Below are 18,953 nucleotides of genomic sequence, written 5' to 3'. Positions count from 1 at the left end.
ATCTTTCTGCTGAAGTCAAACAGAAGCAGTGGAGCTCACAGCTTCAACGATGTTTGGTGATTTTCCAACCGAGGCCACTTCAAGTAACCAGGACAAGGCGGGAGTGGGGCGGGCCTTTGTTTACCTGCTCAGGTAGATCCAGGAGAAAGCTGTTTTTTCTCTGGCATCTCAAACATTTTCCCTGTAAGTCTGATGTGGAAACAGTTCCTGCCTGAAGCCTCTTCGTTCCTTGTTTTTAAGCAATCTGAGCCGGTTCTGAAGGCCCTGATGGGAACCTTCAGGACCAAACCTGGTCCATGTCAGCAGAACCACGAAGGTCTGCCTGGTTTTAGGATGGCCGTGCCCTGCCGGGTCCAGATTCTGGAATAAAACACTTTCTTGGTTCTGGTTTAACGTAAATGAAACTCCTGACCTGAACCTGACCTGACAGCTGATCTAGATCACACAGATCTCTAAATCTGGGCTGTCCTGTCAGCTTCTCTAAGATTTAGCGCTAAAACAGCATCTGCTGCGGTTTTTCATTAATAATGGAAAAGATTCAGACTTTGAAGAAGATGAGTAATGAAAGTTGGACCAACTGGAATTAACTCCCGACACTTCCTGTTAAACCTGTCATTGTCTATAACCGACTGCCTCCTAAAAATAAGCCTCTGAGTGAATTTCCAGAGTATTCAGCGCCTGATAACGGCTACGTTCCTCTTTTCTTGCCATTGTTTCCTCTCCCTCCACATGGCTGACTCACTTGCTGCTATCGCCCGGTCCAGGGAGCTCAGAGCAGCTGCAGGAACCGTCCAGCGCCTGGTTTCCTGCCGTCACGCCGCAGCGTCCTGGAACCGACCTGCTGATGGCGTCGCTGGGAGCCGCCGCTCTCAGGAGGGTTTGCAGGACGCTCAGCTCTGCTGCAGCTGCTGCACCATGGAAGCTGTGCTGCTGCAGCGTTTGCAGGTTTTCTATTGCATTTATACATTTCTGATTACGGTGACATGAATCAGTTCCCCTGTCACAGCTCCACTGACAGCTGGGAATGCATCTCCATCAGGAGATGGAAGGCCTTGAAGCCTGAAGCAGAGAAAGAGGGGAAAACATCACAGAGCTGCAGGAGCTGTGACTGCAAGCCTTCCGGTTCTGGGAACTGTGGTACCGGGAACTGTGGGCTGACTCGGTGGTTCCATTGTTTAGGAAGAAAGACTCTGGACTTGAGGCGACGGGATTCTGGCCGTCTCCTCCAGACTCTGGGACCCTGAGCTCCAGTGAAATGAAAACTTTAATCTGAAAAGACGACTTTGGACCACTGAGCAGCAGTCCGGTTCTGTTTGTTCTTGGGTCAGGGGGGATGGTTCTGACATTGTTTCTGGGTCAGGAGTGTATTAACATGAGGAATGTGGTCGGTGTTAGTGTGCGGCGGGTCCAGAGCTTCTGTCCCCGTCTTGTTCATCTCCCCCAAACTCTGGATTTTCCTTCCCAATCCTCTCCAGGCTGCAGGTTCCCTGTTCCTGCCCCACTTTTTCCTTCCACTCAACTTTCCTCTCCAGCAGCGACTGTCTGAGGTGCCGCTCCCTGCACACGGTCCGGTCAGCAGTTGTTCCTTATTGTTCTGCCTGGTTCCTGTGGTTTCCTCCTCCAGGTCTGAGTGTTCTGGAGCTCCTGCAGGAACGTCGCCTTCAGCCGGACCTCCAGGAGGAACAGCTGGTTCTTCTCTGATGAGGCGGGCCTCGGTGGTCCGAGCTCCAAGTCAGGGTTGTTGTCTCCTGACCAGCGGCTCTGAAAGTTGGAGCAGTTAGTCAGAACCAAGCCTCAGAACCGCTGCCTTCAAAAACCCGGATGATCCATTCAGGAAGCTGACGGGTCATCAGTGTTCTCAGCTGCTGATGGTTGGACCAACAGAACCACACGTTGGTCTTCAGGTTCTGTGGTTCAGGAAAGGCAGAAGTTCTGGAGTCCACTGGATCTCCGGGTCGTGGTTAGGGTTGGATCTCTGCAGGCTGTTCTCCGGCTCCTCCGTATGAGAACGTTCCTGTCAGCTTCGGTACTGATGGTCCATTCATGTGGATCTTATCGGACCAGAACCTGAAGGTGATGCCAGAGACGGTCCACCGTGGCTCCATGCATGCTCATAATCTTTTTTCCCGTATATTTCCATGTAAATGTGATGCTTTCCTGCCAGGAACATTCTTTCAGCTAAAAGCTTTTCCTTGACGGTCTGCAGCCATGAGGAGAACCTGAGAGGAGGTGACCTCAGGACCTCCTCAGCCAAACTATGAGCTGCACTGATGCTGCTGGCTCTCAGCCTCAGCTTCAGCCTCAGCTTCAGCCTCAGCCTCAGCTTTGTAGCCTCAGCTTCAGCCTCAGCTTCAGCTTTGTAGCCTCAGCTTCAGCTTCAGCCTCAGCTTCAGCTTTGTAGCCTCAGCTTCAGCTTCAGCTTTGTAGCCTCAGGTTTCTGCCCCACCGTCTGCGTCCTGCTGGACGAGGGACGGAGCGTCTGCGTTCCACACAGGAGGCTGATGCAGCGGAGCAGCTCTGCTCTCAGAGAGGAAACAGAACCTGGGCAGCTTCAGCTCTGCTGCACCACAGCTAACTACATTTATTTAGCTGTCAGCTTAATCCATCCTAAACGAATGAAGCAACTTCTTCACATTTCTTGTTATCAGCTGAAGCTGCGTTTCTCTTTAGAGACTCCAGCTCGCTGCAGCCAACTCATAATTATTAATCGTTCTGAAAATTAATAACAATGAGTTAGAATGCCTCTAAAGGTTAGCCTGCAGATGCTAAGGTTCTCTGGGGACTGGTGGCCCTCAGGGGTCCTGAGCCAGGGGCCACCTCTGCAGGGGTAGCGCTGACTCTCTGGGACCTGAGCTGAAGCAGGAGCTGAAGCTGGGCTGTGGCTCCATCAGGTTCCATCAGGTCCTCCATCAGGTCCGTCTGCAGACCCCCCCCCCCCCTTTGTGCTGCGTTGCTGCTGAGAAGCGGCTCTGAGGGCTAAGTGATGAGGAGATGAAGCTCAGTCAGCAGCACCAGGCCCTGTCCTGAGATGGAGCTGGTGGATCCCCGTGGCGCTGCTCCAACGGCGGCGTGCGGTGAGCGTGCTGGCAGAGGAGCCCCAGGTTTCCTGTCACATTACAGCTTTGAAGTGTTTTTATTCTGGTCAGCGGTGCGTAGGTGTTTTCTGTGGGGTTCTCCCCCGCAGCTCGCAGCACAAGAGGAAATAGCACAGAAAGAGGCGCCGCTGCACAGCTCGAAGAAAAAGAAAGTGGTTACGATTGGAAGATTGACAAATGGCAACGCAGAAAGTCTGAGGCTGAATTACTGTAAAAACTGAGCCACGATTACTGTAAGTTTGCATCAGATTTGTGTTGACTGAAAGTGTCTCGCTGAAGGGGGATCCAAGCGAAAAAGTTAGTCATTTTTCAGAGTTTCATGTTTGTTCAGGTGCAGAGATGAGAAATACGTCCAGTGGAAACAGAAGACCTTTAGAAAGGCAACAATGACCCAATAACCCATGAGCAAAGAGCAGACGGTGGCAGGTGCTGCAGACGGGTCTGTCCTGGTTTCACCGAAATCTGGGAAACTTTAATGGGTCATCACCAAATCACAGCACAGACCATCTCCAGTCCCTCACAGACCCCACAGATCCACCAACCCACAGTCCAGGCTCTGAGTTCAGGCTCTGAGTTCAGCGCCAACAGGCCGATCGGTTTCTGTTTCTACTCAAACGAAGGTGTGATTTTCATCTGATCAAAGGAGCAAACGGATTCTGATTTAAGGACATATTTCAGGACGTTCTCATGCCGTCCTGCCAGGACACCCGGAGGATCACCAGACTTTCAGAACCGCTGCTCTGAGCTCGTCACTGTGTTAAGAGCCGGAGCAGCAAACCGACAACCCTCCAGGTGTTCAGCAGCTCCAGGTGTGCAGCAGCTCCAGGTGTGCAGCAGCTCCAGGTGTGCAGCAGCTCCAGGTGTTCAGCAGCTCCTGGTGTTCAGCAGCTCCTGGCTGATCCCAAACACTGATCCGTCAGAACGCTGTTGTGGGTTCTATCCTCGCTGTGCCACTGAGGTGCTGCTGGGAAAGGCCTTGAGTTCAGGCAGCCTGCTGATCTGAGTGTCGAGGGATAAATGAGCCCATCAGTCCACCGGACCTCTGAAAGTGCTGGCCTGGCTCTGTGAATTGGACTTGAACCTGCCACAAATTGTAGGGGGAACCGAGATCTGGAGAACTTCAGGTGCAGCAGTTGCTGAAGCATTTCTGTAGAGTGACGAGGAGTTTCATCCTGCTAAAAGAGAACAAACCATTTCTATGAAAGAAGGACTTGTTAAGCAATGTTTAGGTACGGGTTCCAGCTCAGAGGAACATCCACCTTCATGGACCCCAGGGTCCATGAAGGTGGATGGTGCCACCTTAATGGTGGATGAAGGGTGGAGCCACATTAATGTTTGGTGTCCAGTAAATGATCAACCACTTGGTTCAGGTACCTTCTAGCAAACAACGAAGGACAACAGTCAACCTGTTCTGCTTAGACCTGAGGAGTAAGCCAGAAATACCTCGTTTACTGCAGGGGGCGCCACAACGCATTATTGAAAATGATCGGTAAGAATTGTAATAAAGCCTTTAATCTAAAGCAGCACCTTCAGTACATTTCTCCTCTAAAGGCACGCAAATTACTCACATGACATCCAACATTGCCACAAATAACAAACTGGCAGAGGATAGCTGCTCGGTCAGCTGCTCGGTCAGCTGCTCGGTCAGCTGACCTAGCAGCTGACCGAGCAGCTTGATCCTCCATGTTTTCGGGCTTCTGTGTCCAGACAACTGGACATTACTCACGTTGGAGCAGGAAGCCGTTATTCTGCGGTAGATCTGGCTGAGCTCCTATCCCCCCGCTATGCTGCCCCCTGTTGGTGACCTTAGGCGTCGCCAACAGGGGGCAGCATAGCGGGGCTTTTGGGCTTCTTCAGATTCGTTTGTGTTTTCCTAAATGTCAGTGCTGTTTACTAATTATCAAAACGTTATAGACATTGGTGGTGGTGAAACACTGCCTCTGAGCACAGAGCGCCCCCTGATGGCCGATGAAGGAACCTGTTGTGGTGAATTGAAAGGAATCAAACCACCAGGGGAGCAGATGTTTCTGTGAACTGAAAGCTGTGATGCTAAGAACTGATGAAGACTTACTGGAAATGTTTTAGGTGCGTTTGTTGCTGCCCCCCCCCCCCCCCCCCCCGCAGAGGAAACTGTCGTGATTCTTTCACTCTGTCATCTAACTTAGTCGGTGTAAGCTCCTGATGGAGTTTCATTGGGCACATATTGGTTTGATTTATTTATAGGAAATAAATGTGAAAAATAAAACTAGTTAGAAGAAGTTACAGGGAGTTCTCTGTAATAAAGCTGCTCTCTCACCCACCCCTCGTCCTCTGGAACAGGGTGGGTGGCTCTTCATCTCAAGGTCCAGCTGTTTATTGCTTTAGGGTTTCATGTATATATCTTGGGGTTTTAGATGGTTTCTGGTTGTGGTTATGGTTTCTGGATGGTTTTAGATAGACTAATATATTTATGTTAGCATGTCCATCCTTCTGCTGGTTTTAACCAGTTAGTGAGACAACATCCAAGGCGCCTGTTTCCATCACTTGTAGGTCTGCTGCACCTTTTGGCACGTTTACTTTATTTGTGTGAACAGGGATTATTAGACAAACGTTAAAAATTGTGGACCATGCCACTTCCTGCGTATTTCCATACGTCACTCAGTCCAGCCACAGAAGGCCAGCCTGCTTTACTGCCACATTGGGGAAATTCAGGTGTGAAGGTGGGAAAACACACTGATTAGTAATATGAATAATAAGCTAACTTCATAGTAAACTCCAGTAAAAACAGATTGTGTAGCTGTAAGGGCGACAGCCAGCGAGGCCAGAACACGACGCTCAGTATTTCCTCTGGTTCTCTGTCTGATGTCAACGTCTGTTTGAGGACCTGAAGTGATGGAAAGCACAGGTGAGACCCTAAAGGCTGTAAATACGGTCCCTCAGCTCTGTAGCTGCAGCTCGTTCTGCCCAATCAGGACGAGCTGATCCCGTGAGGCAGACGCCAGATTGTTCTTCCTCGCAGAGTGGAGGTCTGGCCTCCTTTGCTGCTCTGGGAATGTTAAGCTGTGGAGTCTAAACGTTCCTAGCTTACCTCTTGTGTCCTCTTTCCAGGAAGCACTTCTCGCTCTGGCCTTCATGTCTCCCTGTTTCCCAGAGTTCACTGCAGTCTCACCTCTGGATCTCCTCCTCTAAAACTGCTCCGCTACCCCTGGACCGCCATCATTGCTCACCTGTACACCTGCATACCTGTGGGAGAACAGCAGGGATGTTTTTGTAAAGGCTGGCACTGTTCCTGGATAACCTTCTAGGTCACTTTCATAGCTGCTATGATCTGCAGAACTACCAGATGAACCACACCTTGACACCAGACTCACACTGGCCTATAATCGGTCAGAATGTTTCACATACACAGCAGTTGTTTAAAATCCTCTATATTTATATTCTTTGCATCCTCTGAGAGATCTCCATGTAAGACAATATGTGCATGATTTTGGTTTTGTACGCTGTTCTCTTGCTTTGACTGTGCAAAGTCATCATTTCTATATATTTTAAGGAGAGACTTTAGTGTGCCTCCTACCTCCTCTTCCTCCTCATTTGGTGCTGAAAGGTCTTCCTCCTGGAACTAGAAACCAAGCACCATCCGCTCCACATCCTGCCAGCCTCCACCCCAGTGAGTAAACTCAGAGGATGCTCTGACAAAGACTCCTGTCACGTCTTCATCAAACATCACTTCTGCAATAATCAGCTACTCCTCCTCCTGGCCATCCTGGAAGCCGCTCCTGAACACGGAGGAAGCAGTCATTTTCATTTGAGTCAATAAAACTTTACTACAGTCACATAATGACTAAAAGACTCCTGATTCCTGGTTCTCTTGAACAGTTTAAACCTTCAGCTGTCATCCTTTTACCAGTTAGAGTTGCTGTTGCTGACAGGAAGGCCTGCTTATCAACAGAAAGACACATTTGCTCTAATAAAACCTGTTTTCACCTTAATACATGAAGCATATTTGCCAAAGAGAACCACAGAAGTTCCTCAACCAGCTGCAGATTTCTTACCAGGTCATCAGTGAAAGTTAGAGCTGTTAATCATGTGATGTTCTAACTATTGTTGGCAGGTTTTAGGTGGAATAATTCATTTAAGAATAGCTCTTTTTTCCATGTGGACCCAATTCTGTCTCATAAGCAGGATCACAGGGGATTATTCACGTTGTTTCTCCCCGAGTCTGTGTACAAAAAGCCAAAGTCATCAAATCTCTCAACATGCAGAGGGAAAAACAATAGGAAAGCATAAGACTACATGAGGTGGTGTTTGCAGTATTACAAGGAAGAGGAAGATGGGTTGTTCATCTGGACTCAGATGCCCTGAGAATCCTAAGGGCTGGGAGGAAACACTGAAACTAGATTACTGGAATCACCTTCAACAGCAGCCAAAGTACGTATCTTTATATCTTTATAACCCCACATAGCAGAAGGAACTTAGGATCTAATGCAAAACATCACAAGAACTGAAACTGAAATTCATTATTTGCACAGGGCCAACCAGCAGCGTGGCTTAGACAACTAGTCTATAATACTAAACGAGTGAAAAACAGAACAATGCACGATCCCCAGGAACCTAAACTAACTTAAACTAACTAAATAGCTGAGGATGGAGACAGTTAATGGCTCCTAACTATTTACATCAGTCTCGATAAGGCAGACTGAATGACGGTCTGTTAAAATGCACGGCAGTAATCTCATAAACGTTACTCAATGTGTCCTACAGGAAGTGTGGAGGGTCATTTCCTAGCAGGCCTGCTGATTTCTGCAGCTGGCAGACTTCCAGGTGATTTCCCTGAACCTCCCTGATCTCCTGACACACCTGCAGACCCGCCGCAACGTCACCTGTACTCACATTTCCCCGTCGGTGGGTCCTAACCAGCGTTAGCAGGAGCTTCAAAATGCACAAAAACAAAGAAACAGGTCGACAGAGAATTTTAGTACATTTCAGATCACGGCCGTTGTTGAAAGAAGGGAAACGGAACCAAAGGTTGTAGATTTATCCCGGTGCAGTTTGACGGGGAGTCTCCTCCGCTGGGCCAGGAGAGCCTCTTTGTCCCGTCAGCAGCATCAGGAGCATCTTTCCTCCTGCCCTCCACCGGTCAGGGTGCCATGTCTGGTCCGGTGGGGTGTGGAGGACATGGTTCTGGTCTCCATGCTCTTCCCCCCCAGATACCGTCTGATGCAGGGCTGGACTGGGACCACAACGTGACCCAGGGTCCGTGAGGGCCAATCAGCTCAGTCCTCCAATCCTCATAAACAATGGCTTTCTATTCAGCATGCAGAAACTGACAAAGGTTGCTTTATATTATTCTGAAAATTGTGAAAAGTTATATTAACCCCTTTAAAAATATAAATAGGCACTTATGCTCTAAAATGATTTATTTATTTATTACTTCATTTAACAAGAAATTCAGATTTAAAATCTGTTACTCAGGTGTCCTGGACAAAAACACATAAATGAAATGAAATCAAAATATAAATGAAAGGGAATACATCCAACAACATGTAAAGGCAGGAGATTAAAAGCTGTTAAATTGAATTTCTGCTTTTTAGTTTTGTAATGACTAAGTTAGCAGCTGTTTTTCCCTGTCTTCATAAAGGCCACGCCTGAATTATGTCACAGTAAATCTGCTTTGGAGGCGTTTCTTCTCACGCTCAGATGGAGAAGTTTTAATAGAACTGTTTCTAAATCCACATTTAAAACCTTTGTTCTCCATTCTAAATGGTAAACATGTTCACATTTAAGGAATCAATTACAACTTCATGAACGAGACAAAGTGCAGGAAGGAAATAAACGAATGTTAAACTTCTCTGTTAAGTGCTTTTATTTTGACAGTTCCAGTAGGAAGTGTCTTGTAGCGTAGTAGCTAGCTTAGCAGCAAGAAACTGTTGGAGGTAAGTTATATTTATTTAGTTCTGAAGGGATCCAAAGTCATTTAATGCAGTGGTTGTTAGTGTGAAGCGACAGCTAGTTAGGAGCCATTAACTGTCACCGTACCCAGCTAGTTTAGTTTAGTTTATGCTAGTTTAGGCTAGTTTATGCTAGTTTAGTTTAGGCTAGTTTAGTTTAGTTTAGTTTAGTTTAGGCTAGTTTAGGCTAGTTTAGTTTAGTTTAGTTTAGGCTAGTTTAGGTTAGTTTAGGTTAGTTTAGGCTAGTTTATGCTAGTTTAGGCTAGTTTAGTTTAGTTTATGCTAGTTTAGTTTAGTTTAGTTTATGCTAGTTTAGTTTAGTTTATGCTAGTTTAGTTTAGGCTAGTTTAGTTCAGTTTAGTTTAGTTTATGCTAGTTTAGTTTAGGCTAGTTTAGGTTAGTTTAGATTCCATGTGCATCTTTCTGTTTTTCACTCGTTTAATATTATTCATTAGTCTGAAGATTCTGTTCCTTCCTCCTTGTTTCCTTTTCTTTAATGTTCTGTTCGTTATGGATTTAGTTCCTTTATTCTTGCCTCTGCAGACCTTTGTCATCGGTTCAGTCATTAGGGGCTTTATTTAGTCGCTGAGCATCCTTTCATGTGTGCAGCTCTCATGCTGCACACTGGTTTATGCACGAGGCCCCTGAGGCCCCTGAGGCCCCGGGTCACCTTCTGAATATTTCCTTCAGCGATCAACTGCAGCAGCAGGTGGGTTGCTGCTTCTTTCTGCTCTAACGATCAGCTTCAGTCTGGCAGCATTTCCCTGCATTCGTTCGTACCGCGGTAGAACGGAGCAGAACCTGCTACGTCGTCGTTGGGCCCTCCGCTGCCACTTGTTTCGTGCAACCTTTCTTGTAATTCATAGAAATGCTGAAATCAGAGGCATTTTCAGGGATGGGCCATCTAATAGAGGCACTGTACCCTGAGGTAAGGACGTCTGGCCCCTATAGGGTTGTAGCGTTAGCTTAGCATGTAGCAGCAGTCAGGGTTTAGTTTATCTTGTCTGTCTGCCTCATAGGAAAAGTTCCTGCCCAGCAGCTGATCTGAGCTGCAGGGAGGCTGAGAGCTGCTCTGCGGTCCCAAGGGCCACAATTAGAGTAAATGAGATCATTTTATATCGATTTAGACGCAGATAAGTATGTGAATAATCTAGTGATTTTTTTCCAGTGATAATATGGGGATAAGGCTTATTTGACGACTCTGGTGCAGATATCTGCCTGTTAGCAACACCTGCATCTGGCCAGAGGTCCTCCGTGTTTGACAGGAGATCCTGGGCATGTTGGGGCCTGAAAACCTGCCTTTGTGATGTTCCTCCAGCTGGGTGTAAAAAGCAGTTGACTTTGACAGGGAGGGGCTTTTAAACTTAATTAACTCCATTAACTTTCTCAACGTTGGGAGGATTGCTGTTGTGCAGCAGGAACCTGCAGCAGGGTGTCCAGGAAGAGCTCAGGGCTCTTTTCTCATAGGATGGGTTATGATTTACTGCTTTCATCACTATATTCACTCCAACCGGCTTTATCTGCAATAAAAACCAACACTTTCTTTAATAGAAACAACATCTTTAATGTGCTACATCAGGTAAATATAAAAGTATCATCAAAATAGTCTCTCACGTATAAATTCTGAACGTCTCATAACCTGCTTTAAAAAAATAAACTACAAACCAGCCTGTACAAAAAAACTAAAAGAAAGAAGCACTTTTCAGAATCAGCAGTGTTTTTACAGGAAGGTTCTGGAGGTTTTGTCCAAAACCCAAAAGCATACAGTTTTATTCCAGTGCTACAATCTTCAGAAAGCTATAAGAGGGGCTGCTGTTTTTCTCCTTCTGCTGCTGAATGTGAGGTTCTGAAGTCCGGTTCGGGTCAAGCTTCTCTTCTGACGCATTTACAGCAAAATAAGAGTTTTAGTCAAAGGTAAGAAGATTTTCTGATCTGGTGTTTTGTTCAAGTAATCACTGTAAAGTTGAATAATGCTCTGTCTGAAAACAGAAGCACGCATTCATATTTTGGCAATGGTTTTTCCATTTCTACTTAAATAAATAAATGATTGACTTTGTGCCGACAGGTGGACCCATTCTGTCTCGGTGAGCAGCTTCCCAGGTCATCGCTGCTGGTTCTTCCTCTGTCCGTGTACAAAACGCCAAACTTATCAAATCTCTCAACACATAAAGGAGAAAAACTAACAAGACAAAACTATAAGACATCTAAATAAATATTAACGCATCCATTCAACAACGTAATAAGTTAAAGCACAACAAAGCAAACAGTTTTCTACCTGAGTCAACGTTTTAAATACTTCACAGTTTAACGTCAGCTCTGGACGAGGATCATTCTCTTGCCCAGTCTTTGGAATGCTCTTATTTTGGTACTGCGCTCGTTGGATCAGAACCAGCTCTGGTAACAAATTTGGCCACATCTGTCTTTTTGGTGAATCTTCATGCCCCCCCCAGGAACCCGTCCTCACTGTCCCTCCATCTTCACTGTTGGTCGTTTGTGGAGGTGAACCACGCTGGCCCTCTCCTGGAAGCCTGAAGCAGGGCTGTGGTGTGAGAGCGGCACGGCGGACTGGGCCGCCGGTGCGTTGATGGCAGCTGTCAGAACCTGGAGCAGAACCGTAGCCTCCTTCTGGTCCTCCTTGCCCTCTCCCTCCAGCGTACGGGCCAGCCACAGCTCCACAGCTTCGCCTAGCTGAGAGGCGGAGGCTGTTTCTGTCAGCGTGTCGGCCTCCTGGCTGGCGTCGAAGCGCTCCAGCGTCTCCTTGACGTGCGCGTGGAGCGGCGCGGCGGGGTTGGCCAGGCAGCAGGTGCGCTGGTGGATGAAGAGGCTGAAGCGGTGGAAGAAGGTCTGGGAGCAGAGCGCGCAGCGGTAGGGCCGGTCGCGGCTGCTGTGGAGGCGGCGGTGCAGCTTCAGGTGGATGTACTGGGTGAACTTGGTGTTGCACAGTTTGCACTGGTAAGGTTTCTCCCCTGAGTGCAGCCGCAGGTGCGTCTTCAGGTTGCTGGTGCTGCTGAAGCGTTTGTGGCACACCTGGAAATCATGAAATGACAGATTCAGGCCTCAGCCACTCTGAACAGGAAATAATCTGAATGCTGGCGATTCTTTTGATGTGGCTCCCGCTATCAGTTTGTAATTCCAGCTTATTCCAGGTAACTGGAGGGACTAGTTGTGGTGAATCACTCAAGCCTACAGAGACTTTAGCAAACAACAAGATAAAGATGTGATGGCGTGACTGAGTGGGCCGTGGCGCGGTGCAAATCAAACACACTCTGACAGGTAGGGCTGCGTTCAGACCGTATCGTCTGCCGCTGTGGCGTCATGGACATGTGAGCTCTGCTGTGCTTCTCTACATACCTGACATTCATGGGGCTTCTCGCCGGTGTGGACCAGGTGATGTTTCTGCAGGTGGGCCAGCTGCGTGAAGCTCTTCTTACACAGGTTGCATTGGAAGGGCCTCTCACCGCTGTGCACTCGCAGATGGACCTACGGAAAACTGCCATCAGTTCAACTGTTCAGGCATGATGAGTGTTTGGTGTCCCCTGGGCAGGAAATCCTTACCTTCAGGTTTGAGAGCTGTCCGAAGGTCTTGGAGCAGATGTTACATTCGTACTTAATCTTTCCATTCTGCTTCTTCAGAGGGTAAGGCAGGGATTTGTGTCCAGGTCCATTCCTTGGTGCTGTGGCGCTCTTGTTGACGGTCAGGCTGAGATTGATGGCCTCCTCACAGCTGGAGGGAGACTGCTCCTCAGTGGGATGGTGGCTGTCAGGCTTGGCGAGAGGAGAGAGCTCTGGGGTGGCTGGAGCGCCTCTGGGAGGTGAAACGTTTGGGATCAATTCTTTGAGGCCTCCCTGAGACGACGGAGCGTAAGGGAGGGACACCGGCAGCAGGTTGGGTGGAGCGACAGGGGGGTACGGGACTCCGTCGGCCCCCAGGTAGCTGCCGTATCGGAGGGGTCCTCGTGAAGGAATGACGGCGGGGAAGGGGGGGGAGTAGGACGGGAGGACGAGGCGGGGATAGTGAGGCGCGTAGGGAGGAAGGAACTGGTAAGGCGGCTGGAGATGTCGTGAGTGGGAGTAGAGCGGGTAGGAGGAGACGAGGCCCTCCCTGTGGCTGTAGAGGCCATGGAGGTGAAGGGGGAGGCCTCTGTGTGCGGCTGGGAAAGAAGGGTGCTGATCTGACAGGTAGGGGTGATTCAGGCCCAGGGGGGTGTCCCTGGGGTCAGGCTGGGGGGAGGGAATGACGGTCCGGCCCTCTGGGTCTTCCTCCTTCTCCATCTTTCTGCTGAAGTCCACTATTTGCTCGTCAGGCGTGTCAGGAGGAGTGTCTCGCTCCAACATCTCCACGTCAATCTTCTCCTCGCTGTCTTCCTGCTCCCTCACCTCCTCCTTTGTCCTGTCCTGAGGAAACGTCTGCTGAGGTAGATGCTGTTTGGCATGCTGGTCTGCAACAGAGAAGAAGAGCCGTTGAGTTTAGGACGCTCTGTGTTTACAGACACACAGTCAGGCACAGCCGCCCACGCCGGGCGCCGCCTCTTATGATAAATGATAGTAGTTTCAGTTTTGGCATGACACCGAGCTTACGGCTTTCTGTTGTAGAAGTGATTTTCTGTGGGCGACGAGGCGCGTGGGAGTCCATGTGTCATGTCATAAATGAGCCTCAGCTCAGAAACGCAGAGTTTCGTTTGTCGAAGCTTTTCTGGGTACCTCAGCGTACCGACCACGAGAGAAAAACACCTCTCCTCCTCTTCTGCTCTGACACAAACAAATCCCTGTTTGTTCTCACCGCGGGCATCCGACTGACTCCAGCCTTTAACCTTCCAGAAAGAGGCGGCCAAGCTTTGTGCCCGCCCGCAGAGACCCGAACCCGACATCCATGCCTGAACAGAACCAACCGGGTTTGTTGTTTTGGATCGCAGACGATCAAAACGAGACTGAGCAGAATGTCCCAGCGTGAGCCCAGAGCTTATCCAACCCATAAAGAGACGCAGTGACACTTTGCCCCAGTTGCTTGGATGAATGGACGCATGAATCATGAGTTTCATCCTCATTATTCTAGACGCCGAGGGCATGACTTCACCTGATGCTGATCTGCAAATACCTGGAAACATGACTCACACAGGTACTTTGAACGGATGTTATTACCCTCAGATTTCTCCAGCTGTACCGTCTAAGCTCACGCCCAGAGATCACCTACAGATATCTGACTGACCGCTGAAGACCAGACGGTTCTGAAACAGATAACATGGGAGAATGATGTGTCCTCTGCTGCTTTGAAGGCGCATCTATTCACCGCAAAGATCTAAATGGGATTTTGGTGAGTGACTGCTGACTGGCTGTCATCAGTCCGTCACTGCTTCCCTTTGTTCTTTAGGGAAACCAGAGGATTCAGCAGCACTAGGTGGTCTCTGCCTGGTCTGGTGGGGACGGGGACGCCTTCAGACACCCTGCTGTGGGGGGAGGCGGCACTCACCGTGTCGGAGGTCCTCCTGCTGGCTGCACAGCCTCTGGGCGAACTCCTGGCTGTACCACACCAGCAGCTCCTGCTTGGGCTCCACCGGCCGGATGGTGTAGAAGAAGACGTCCCGGCCGTTCTGGCAGGCCACCAGGTTCTGCTCGGCCAGGCAGCGCGCCGGGTTCACGTAACGCATCCAGTTGCTCTTGTGGACATCGTAGCCATCGATGAAGTGTTGAAGCTGGCCGCCGCTGTAAATCTGCAGCAGAAGAAGAGGCGTCAGCGGCTGGGAAGCTCGCTCCAGACGGGACACACAGACACATTAAACAGCTGAGCTGTCATTAATCAGCTGGAATCAGAGCACAACCCTCAGACACACCTGCCAACCTAACACCTGTCATTTACAGGGAAATCTTTCTAAGCCAATCAGAGCCTAGTAGAAGCAATGCTAACAGGTCATAGTCACCTCTGCCATGTACAGTTAATATCCTGCTCAGCTGTCAGTCGGCTGCCCTTCCCGCTGCTACTGCCTGCTTCTGTGTGCCGTCTCTGTTTTGCTGAGCCTTAAAGTCAGTGGGTGTGGCCTCAGCGTTACTCAGCACAGCCGCCTCCTCTTTTTGATTCCTTTCTCACTTCTCAGTTTCTCTGATTCATGGACTGCACGCCGGCCGTCATTAGTGGGTAAAATGAAACGGTACCAGAGGGACGTGCTGATTGTGAAAGACAAAGCAGATGAAAGTGAAATGTCAGAGGAGCTGGCTGGAAGCCAGGCGGCTGCAGGGCATGCCTGTGGCGGCACGTCTACCTGTGACACACGCCTGCTAATGTAAGCTGTCCCGTGGAGCGCCCGCTTTCACTATCATCCCTTTACAGGAAGGAAAAGCCACAGGATGGTGACAGAAACTCCTTCTGGGAATTGACTCAACCAGAAGAGAAAAATGCCCTGAATGATACAAGCTGGACGTGAGAGGGGGAAACTGAGAGAGGAGTGGAGAGAGGAGCGCTCTCCCCGTGTCACAGAGGCCAGTGCCAGTAATTCTCTGATGACTCTAAAACTCAATCCCTCGTTACGTGACGCCGAAGCGCTCGGCTTCCTCAAAATGTACACCAAAAGCACTGAGCGCCGCAACCGTGTGTGAGAAAGCACTTTTGTTTCTTCACTGACGCACAGAAGCAGACGTGATGTGAGAAAGAGAGGAAGAGGAAAAGCTGCGGCTGCTTGGCGAGCCAGAGTCTTCCTCTGAGAACATCTTACCCTCCAGAAGTACTTCCTGTTGGCCTCTTTGGGGACGCTGTCTTTGGTGTAGAGGTCTCCCTGCAGGGGGCCGAAGCGAGTGCCCTGAGGAATGTACTCCTTGCTGAACACACCTGTCACCTGGAGAGAAGGAGCGGATCAGTACAGGTCCTGCGTGCCGATTAGCTGCTTTAGAGCTGAACGAGCTTTCACTGGATCATGTCTGGGTTGTGTTTACGTGGCTGAGGTCAGCGGCCCGAGCTGCTCCTCTGGGCCGTCAGCTCGGACCGCTCCAGTTAAAGCCTCAGCATGACCCACTTTCTACCCTGACGAGCTAAACCGATGAGGAGACTTAACGCTTTCCCTGACCTACTCCCCTGATTTCTGATCCTGAGCAGCAGACACAGGTGCAGATGTTGTTTTGGAGGATCTCAGGAAACAACAAGTTTAACGGACTTCACAGGTTGCTTCACACCTGAAATCCACCGTTTCAAAACGTCCCTCATGTGGGAATGAGTCAACGCCTACAGATTTCCTGGCACCTTGTCAAGAACACGCAGGATGTTCAACTCAATTTAGTTTTATTTATATAGCACCGATTAACAACACATCATATCAAGACTCTTTCCAAAGTCAGCTTCCATCAGATCCTCCAGGTTGGTGAGAAAGTTTCCTCTCTAAGGAAACCCAGCAGGTTGCATCAAGTCTCTCCAAGCAGCATTCACTCCTCCTGAAAGAGCGTAGAGCCACAGTGGACAGTCGTCTGCATTGTTGATGGCTTTGCAGCAATCCCTCATACTGAGCATGCATGAAGCGACAGTGGAGAGGAAAACTCCCCTTTAACAGGGAGGAGAACCTCCAGCAGAACCAGAACCAGGCTCAGTGTGAACATCTGCCTCGGTCTATAACTGATTTCCAGATCTCCAGACTCCTGCAGACCTCCGTAGGCCTGCCAGGACGGCGCACAGTGGCGCCGGCAGGTCTAACTTCTGTCTGCCGCTGTTGTCCTGGTGGCGTTTTTAGAAGAAAGTGTGAACGGCTGAGAAGACACGAACGCACACAGAGCGCAGCGCCGACCCCTAAAACACGAACTGGTCCCCCGATTCAGAGATAAGATGCAACCCAAAGAAACAGAGCAGGAGTGACGGATGTATGGGCCGTTGGCCGCTGACTCTGTGTGTGTGTGAGTGTGTGTGTGTGTGTGTGTGTGTGTGTGTGTGTGTGTGTGTGTGTGTGTGTGTGTGTGAGTGTGTGTGTGTGTGTGTGAGTGTGTGTGTGTGAGTGTCATCAGAAGGTGAATGGTGGATATGATGAACCAGTTTGACAGGCACATTGTGATCCTCTGGTGTTGCGTGACTAATGAGTTGTTGCAGCTACCGAACTGCCGCTGCAGCTCAACCGCTTGTTCCAGCGATGTTGGGGGGGGGGGGGGGGGGGGGGGGGAATGGAAGAAAGGGATGGTGGTTGAAGGAGGGGGGGGGGGGGTCCTGTGTGGATCCACGCTATGAGGGGTTTCCTCTCAGACGGCTTGTGTGCGCCACCAGGTTGAACGCGGCCGCCTGGCCGGCCATCATAGCCCAATGAAAGTTAATCATCTGGTTTTAACCTAAATCCCCCCCCCCCCTCCGCCTTTGCAAAGATCCTTCCCCCCCTGCAGCCCCCGCTGTCCATCCTACTGCCACCCGTTGCTGATGCTCCATCTGCCACGTGCCTTTTAGCAACTTCTTCCTGGTGCACACACCTCTGAGTCTTTCCTACGGATCCTTCCTGGTAACCCGGCTCACCTTTCCACAGCAGAGCCCACAGTCCCACACTGAAGAGTGGCTGCAGCAAGTGTTCATCACAGCAACAGGAAGGGAAACTGCTCAGCTGAAAGAAGGCAGTTGGTTCAAAGCCAGGGCTAGAAATCCTCTCTGCAGTTTGTTTCTAACAAAGTGCTGCAAGCAGGAAGAGCAATGCGCCTCATCCAGTGGGGCTTCATTAAAGATGCACATTAAAATAATTGATTGCACATCAATTAAGGGCCAAACAGGGCGAGGGAGCGTCTATGAGGCCACAGTCTGATGTTATCTGCAGCAGCAGCAGCGGCGGCTGCAGGCGGAGGAGGAACAGATGAGAGTCTGAGAACTGCAGAAGAGGAACAAGGGCAGAAAGTGTCGCCTTGGTGAGGATAAAAAAAGGAAGGGGACAGTAACCACAGACTGAGTGTTGACTACAAAACAAGTGAGTGTGACACTGCTCCCTCCCTGATAGTGAATCTGTCCTCAGCCGCAGAAATATACCCCCCCCCCTCCACTGTGGCGTGTTAGAGCTCAGCGCCGAGGCCACAGCAGGTCAGAGGGTTCTAGGAAAAGGCAGAGCTCACCTGCTGGTTCTGATGCGCTCAGGCTGTCTGGGTTCAGTGTTAATGGCTGACTGAGACCATGTAAAGGTGCATGATGGGAGCTGGACCGGCCACTGGGCCGACACGGCGCCGCGCGGCGCAGGAAGCAGCTTACCTGGTTGTCGGTGCTGTAGTGGAAGGTGAGGTTGCGTGGGATGGAGGTCATGGCTTTGGGCAGGCAGAAGCTGGGGTCTGACGCCTGGTCAGGAACGATGTAGGTGCAGCTGAGAGCAAAGTCCACCTCCCTCCAGGCGCTCATGTCCGGCAGGGCGCTCTCCAGCTTCATCTTCACAGACGGTTAGACCTCAGCTGATAGATTCAGGCTCTGGCCTTTCAGTCTGGCTCGTGGTGCTTTGGTATCAGAAGACTTTGGTTCTGCTGGGGAAGGTCCTTTCTTTCAGGTATGACGGTTAAAGCTCAAGATCTGGAGAAGCAGAACGGAGAATTTATGGTAAAATGAAAGGGAATGTGGAGAAGAGCACAGAAACCCAACTTTCCAGAACCAGCTGCCACGTCCATCAGAACTGTCCATAAAGCATCTTCTGACTCACCGTCACACATTGGTTCAGCTGCTGGACCTTCATGTCTTTGGCTACGTCATGTCCTCCGTCCTCGTCCGCTTCTCCAGCTCGGCCTTCGGTCTGTGCTCGCTGCGCCGCCCTCACCGGATACTCCCTCACCGGGACGGCGCCAACTGTTTTAGCTCTGTGTGCGGTCCAATCAGCGGCCGCCGCGGTCACGTGATGGAGCCATCTGACACGCTGCTGCTGCTTCTGGACAACAACACGGTGACGTGATGAATGCTAGCTGGTGTACGCGCACACGCGCACACACAAAGAAGACGTCTTAATGAATGAATAAAGGA

At 50.0% G+C, this 18,953-nt stretch overlaps 1 protein-coding gene across 2 annotated transcripts; it reads right to left on the bottom strand.

Moving 5' to 3' along the window:
• Window positions 1–10,565: 10,565 nt before the first annotated feature.
• On the bottom strand, window positions 10,566–18,720 carry LOC118556087 (PR domain zinc finger protein 1-like). Of its 2 annotated transcripts, XM_036128771.1 has the most exons (7): window positions 18,640–18,720; window positions 18,204–18,512; window positions 15,727–15,846; window positions 14,490–14,730; window positions 12,578–13,461; window positions 12,374–12,502; window positions 10,566–12,049 (listed from the first exon to the last, which is right to left on the bottom strand). In XM_036128771.1, the coding sequence occupies exons 2-7, from the start codon at window positions 18,372–18,374 to the stop codon at window positions 11,483–11,485; spliced, it is 2,112 nt and encodes a 703-aa protein (XP_035984664.1). In that variant the 5' UTR covers window positions 18,375–18,512; window positions 18,640–18,720; the 3' UTR covers window positions 10,566–11,482. The 2 variants fall into 2 exon arrangements, with proteins under 2 accessions (XP_035984664.1, XP_035984665.1); XM_036128772.1 differs by lacking the exons at window positions 18,204–18,512; window positions 18,640–18,720 and adding an exon at window positions 14,938–15,181 and having other exon boundaries at window positions 15,727–15,816.
• Between the last annotated feature and the right edge of the window lie 233 nt (window positions 18,721–18,953).

This window comes from Fundulus heteroclitus, unplaced genomic scaffold (genome assembly GCF_011125445.2).
Source record: "Fundulus heteroclitus isolate FHET01 unplaced genomic scaffold, MU-UCD_Fhet_4.1 scaffold_118, whole genome shotgun sequence".
Lineage (NCBI taxonomy): Eukaryota > Metazoa > Chordata > Actinopteri > Cyprinodontiformes > Fundulidae > Fundulus > Fundulus heteroclitus.
This window is presented reverse-complemented; position numbering and strand designations above follow the sequence as displayed.